General features: G+C 51.9%; 1 protein-coding gene across 2 annotated transcripts in view; it reads right to left on the bottom strand.

Annotated features, from left to right (window-relative positions):
* Positions 1 to 2,786: 2,786 nt before the first annotated feature.
* PHF2 (PHD finger protein 2) overlaps positions 2,787 to 6,000 on the bottom strand; it is a 96,701-nt gene continuing 93,487 nt past the window's right edge. For both annotated transcript variants that reach the window (XM_032194133.1, XM_032194134.1), the window contains one exon: positions 2,787 to 3,658. In XM_032194133.1, coding sequence (XP_032050024.1) covers positions 3,570 to 3,658 — 89 coding nt within the window. In that variant the 3' untranslated portion in view covers positions 2,787 to 3,569. The remainder of the gene's footprint in view (positions 3,659 to 6,000) is intronic.

Below are 6,000 nucleotides of genomic sequence, written 5' to 3'. Positions count from 1 at the left end.
CACTGGCTCAAAACCTTACAATTGGCTATGGATAAGGAAAGCATAAAGACACTGTTGAAACTTTTTGCTTCTGCTGGCCAAGCTACGTGTATGGGAAGCCACATTGTCCAACAACTGAAGTTGCCCACCTCGGTGCTGTTTGGAGGTGTGCTGCACCCCAGACCAGGGGGCAGGACCTGCTCACAGGCTCTGCACACAGGCTGCATTACCTGCAAACAGCCTGTGTTGCTGGAAAACCTCTGTGCTTGCTGATGAGGCCTCCTTGAGCTGTTGGTTAAGCTGAAGCATTTGGGCTCTCCTGCCTGTGCTTTCTAAAGATGTCCAGAGGGGACTTTGCAAAAGCCAGGCACCCCCAGGCTGAGCCTCAGGGACTCGCGCAATCAGGACTGTACTGTACGTTGTCCCATTCCAGCGGGGAGATGAAGCAGCAACTGTTAGCACTTGTCACTGGATGAAAGCTGCAGCCCTGTACTGGTGTGTCAGGATCCTTTTGACTGTAGCAGCCACGCTATGTCATCATTTATTTCTGAGGGTGTTTTCTGCACGGACTGAATCAGAGCCTTGCGGTGGCCTCCTGGTGCTTCTGGTAGCCGTGCGCTTGGAGTGAGTCACAGGGCATCCTCAGCTGCACCACAATAACCTGCCAAACAAAGGCTGTGTGTGTCACCAAGCCTTGAGAGGTGATCGGCATTTTACTACAACAGGTACTATTTTATACACTGGGGTTGTTTCTGAACTGTGAACTCCCCCAGCTGGTGAACGTCTGCTATTACCGTGAGGCACAACCTCCACTCCACAATGTCTCTGTGAGGTACTGCGAGACCGACTCCAAACCTCACCAGCATTCTGCGATGTGCAGTCAGAAGCTGGAGGAGAATCGGAGCATGAGTAGCTGCAGAGCTAATGTGGCTTACCAAGATGCCTGTCATTTGGGAGGAGGAACAAGGTCAGCTTGGGTTTAAAAATGTCATACAGCTGGTGGGGTTTGTCTGTTTCATGAAGTCTGAGCACTGCGATTCTGGACTCGAATATGGGAAGAGCCAAATCTCCAGCAGCTGCAGGCACAGCAATTTCTCTATTACTATCCATGAGGGAGCATCCCAGCCACTTGGAAGCATGACTTCAAGGAAAACAGGCACAAAACCTGACCCATGTCACACATTTCAGGTCCCTTGCACAGTCTTTTGGGGTTTGTCCATAAGAAGCATTATGCATAACAGGTCACTGACCATCCTTGATTTAAAATCCTGAATTAAAGCATTAATTAAATTAATTTAATTAATTCATTATTTAATTCATTAATTATTATTGATATGAATTATCAGTAATTCATTAAATTATTGATTTAATTCAGCATCCCTGAATTAAAGCATTAATCCTTAAACTCACAGAAGAGGCAGGAACACTGCTGCACAGCATTACTGAGAAGGCAGTTTGTATCAAAGCTGTTCACCTGCTCAGCAGCACACACCTTCTCATGGTCTGAGCTGGTCATGATGTTGTGGTTCTGGAAGTGTCCGAGCCAAGAGTCTGCAGCCAGCAAATGTCATCCAAGTCCGATCAATTTTGCAATGCCTTGTACTGCACATACTTTATGGTAAACGCTTCTCTTGCACACATACACGGCCTTTGTGTTTGCCTGGTGTTGTCACAGTGACTTGGGACAGACGCAGGCAAGGCCTCCCTAAGAGGAAGCTATCCCTCAATAGCACACCTGGCCTGCTGTCTTTCTTAAGGAATTACTTATAGCAAAAGTTAATCAAAAGACATCTGTCTGAAGAGATGTGGGCAGTGAAAAGATCCATGTTATCCCCAAACTCTCATGGTCATCTATGTGATCGGCTCGAGACCACATCATGCTTACCTGCAACTCCACAATATTCACCTCGAGCGTGCTGGGGATGTCTGATAGGGTAACAGGTAATTCTGTGCAGGTTACAGTCAGCTCCCGTCACCGTCCACATAATATGGCCAAGAACAAGGGAGCAGCCAGGGTGTAGGAGATGTAACCAGAAACAGCCTTGTGTTGTGAAAGAGAACTGCAGAAGCAGCAGTGGCTGCACATGTGTGTGGATACCATGTTCAGTCTCTTGTGATAAGGAAGCAGTAGGTGGAAAACAGCACCAGGGACAGAAGGGTCCATCAGGACAGCTGGCAGAAGAACAAAGGGTGAGTTACCTGACCTTTCCATGACTGAAAAGAAGGCTGTAGCACCTGGTGACCTCCCAGATGGAGGGAGGAAGCAGAGGGAAATGAGTGTGTATATTTGACCAAGGGTGGTAAATGATGAGAGGAGTGCTAGGCAGCGGGCAGGTGTGTCTGTGTGGACCATGGTGTGTGTTACCAGGACATAAGCTAAGCAACTGCCCTTCAGGGATGGGTAGGGCTGGACAGGAATCAAGACCATGTCCAACTAGCCAGGGCTTCTGGTGGCACTTCAGCAAAAAGAGGTGGTCAGATGGGTTGCAGCTGAAGCACTGGCTTAGCACTGTGGTGTGACTATGAATGGGCAGCACAGCTCCGTGCCTGCCTGCCCCAGCTGAGGAGCAGGGGGAAGAGGGCAGAGCACCAAGAGCACCACGCCAGGCCATTCGCCCTGCCCTGCCTGCTGCCCACACTGGGGGACCCGGGGGCACACAGCTGCCCTGTGCCCCTCCACTGAGCCCGCACACCACCCCTCGCCAACCCCACAAAAAGGCCAGGCCCAGGCGGATGTATACAAAACCTGAAATAGTTTACTTTGCTTTCTTTTTTTTTTTTTTTCTTCCCTTTTTTTTTTTTTTTTTTTAAACTTTGCTCTAGGTTTACTTAGATTTCGTGAACTTGATACAAGAGCATTTGATATGAATCGGTAAATAAAACACCGTCATAGATAGATAGCCACGATAAACTTTGTTAGAAATGTACATGTCGCGAAAAAATAATAATACTAATAATAATAATCATAATAAAAAAAGCCAGCGCGACGCCCAGGCCAGCGCGGCCCTCACGGCCCTCGCCACGGCTGCGGGTGGCTCTGGTTCCCCGCGGGCGCCGCACCCCGGTAATGTGTGTATATAAACAAAGCCCATAAGAAATGTACAAATATAAAAAGCTACAAACATTAATAAATTACATCGTCACAAAACACGGAAACACTCCACAAGGTGCTAGTAAAATAACTGTCTCCCTCCTCGTACAAGAAGTTACGCAAAGAGCTGGTACGGGCCGCTGCGGCTGGCGGCGCCCGGAGAGACTTTCCCCTTATAAAAAACGGGTGGTCGTTATTCCAAAAGCTATGTACAAGCTACATTCTAGGAAAAGGATGCCTCAGGAGACGCATCTACACGGCAGCCAGGCACCGCCGCCCGCCCGCTCCCCGCCACCCCTCACCGCCTCCCGCTGCTCAGCGCCGCGGGGCCGGGCCGGGGGCGCGTTAACTTTTTGCGGACTGGTCGCTCTCAGCACTCTGAGAAAGGACATCTATATTAAAAAATATTTATAGCAGGATTCTGTACACTCCAACCGCTGAAAGTTAAAAGGGTTGCCGTCATGGTGGCCAAAGTTAGGTGGCAGTAGCCCGGAGGCTGCTAGAGCAGCAGCTTGCCATTCCGGTGGATCTTCAGGATCTTGCCGAGCCGCTGCTTGGCCGTGGCCATCCCCTTCTTCGTGCGCTTTCCTGGAGGGAGAGCGGGAGTGGGTGAGCCCCAGGGCGGCTCCAGCCCTACACAAAGTGACCCTCCAGCCCCGTACCACTGCTGCCTTCCCCACGGGAAGCCCGGCCCCATCCCAGCACCTCCACGAGGCCACAGCCACCCCACAAGCCTGGGTCCTTGCCCGCTCCCACCCCAGCTCCCCGGTGCACCAAGCACAGGAGCCAAAGTGGCACCACCGCAGCTGGGGCGCGTCCCGTCACACACCTGGGGCACCCCCACAGTGCCAGCCCTGCTGTGCTGTGCCCTCACCCAGCCCGCATGCATCCCAGCTCATGGCTTGTGGGTGACCAGTTTGCCCCCAGCATGACAGTCCGTCCAAACCCAGTGTCTCCAGCACTGCCCCACTGGGGAGGCTGTGCTCACACAGGCACCCAGCAGGCTGTAAAATGCTGCCTGCTTTCACCGTGGGCATGCACACACCCCCAGGACCTCTGGACACCTCTCTACTGTTCTGCACACACTCAAGGGCTAATCTGTAGCATGGGGACACAGTCTGGCACCTCACTGGCACCAGTCCACGTACCACTGTGGTTCCTTGCCCTCTCTTTCCCAAGAGAGACCACCTGCATCCAGCCTAGGCACAAGCTGCTGAACAGCTGCATGTACCAGTGCATGCACACACACACACACACACACGCACAGACATGCACATCTTTACAGATTTAGGCTAACACCAAGGCACTACAAAGCACCTAACTGGGACAACCTCCCCTATCCCCACACTCAAGAAAGAAAAACACCACTGTGAGCCCTTGCTCGTGGGCTGTGCCATTCAGGAAGGCCTGTGCTCCCTGCATGCTTGTCCTCAGAGACTTGTACAATTGTCACAGCTGATCTCTACCCCACCTCTCGCCAGCTACTACCTTACAGCCAGAAACATTGTGAATCTCCAAGGTATCTGGGACTACCTGGCACTCCACAAACCCACAGAGCCATTTCCCTGCCCATAATGCTGTCAGTGCACTCACATGCAACACCTGCAAAGACTGGTTCCTCTCCACTTCTCCCACCTGCATTGAGTGCTCCAGCCCAAAGGGCAGGTGGTGACCTTCCACACCATACCTTTTCTCAATAAGAATGTGCTTCTACAGCCATAGAAGACTGGCGGCATACAAAAGCAATTTATAGTTTCTTCATTTCTCATCCTTTTGCCTCACTGTGAGTTGTCTCCCTTCCTGAAATAGTCTGAGAGCTCCCTGACTCTGCTTCATCCCACCTTCTCCTTCCACAGTCCCTTCATTCCCAACCTGTTAGTTCCCAAGCTCTGGGATCTCCTGTGCTCCATGCAAGAGAGATGCCCTGAAGTCCCCTAGGTGGCCCCAGCTGGAGGCCCTTCACTGGAGGCTCTGAATGTGCTCCTCTCACCCAATGTCAGGCACATACTCTTGGCACATGGCTCCTTCCCTCCTCTGAGGACTGAGCTATGTCACGGGCAAGGTGTGATCCACGTGCCTGTAAAGGCTCCCTTCACGATGGCCTGACTGGGCACCCAGCTCACCTGCCAGACCAGGGCCTGGCTCCATTCAGCACTCCTCTTCCCATCACATCTTCCATGCTCTTGGACCTGTTTTATTCACATTACCATGGCATCACAAAGACACAATTCCAGGCAAATACTTTCATTTCACTCTGGTTCTGCAGACAGCTACAAGTCTTGCCAGCTCCTGACAGAGCCCTGGGGCCTATAATGGGCTGTACACATCCTCCTGTATGGCCCATTCAGCTGCCCTGATGTTTTACTGGGGCTGCAGGACACTACACACTGCCTCTGATTTGCTCCACTCAAATGCGGAATACTGGAAACGTCTGCCATATAGCCTCACTTTTTACAACAGGGCCTCTCCCAGTGGGATCGAGCACTTGATCTTCACCATACACAGTGCACTTGACTGGAGTTTTTGCCTGTCCCACACACCTGCCTTCATCGTGCTTTCTCAGCACAGTTCAAGCAGAGAACAGAAGGCCCCAGCCCAGCCCTGGCTTTCCCTATGGCAGACAAGTGACTTCTTCCTCTCTTGGTTTTGTTTGCGTGGCTGTGTTACTCCCAAGGTCTGACATTCCTCTGCTCTTTTGTTGCAACAGGATTGCAGATTTGCACTACTCTACACGCGCTGGGCAGGACGTCCTCCTTTACAGGTATGCACAGGTATTGCACAACCACTAGCCGACCTCAGCAGTGCCTGACCCCGCCCTGAGCAGAGCAGCCTTTATGGATGCATCCTCCCCTTGACAAGGCTTCACCAGACGGGCTGGACTGTGACGTGGCCACTGCATGTCCTCCTCAGGAACCCTGGGGCATGCTCAG

Source organism: Aythya fuligula, chromosome 10, assembly GCF_009819795.1.
Source record: "Aythya fuligula isolate bAytFul2 chromosome 10, bAytFul2.pri, whole genome shotgun sequence".
NCBI classification, from domain to species: domain Eukaryota; kingdom Metazoa; phylum Chordata; class Aves; order Anseriformes; family Anatidae; genus Aythya; species Aythya fuligula.
This window is presented reverse-complemented; position numbering and strand designations above follow the sequence as displayed.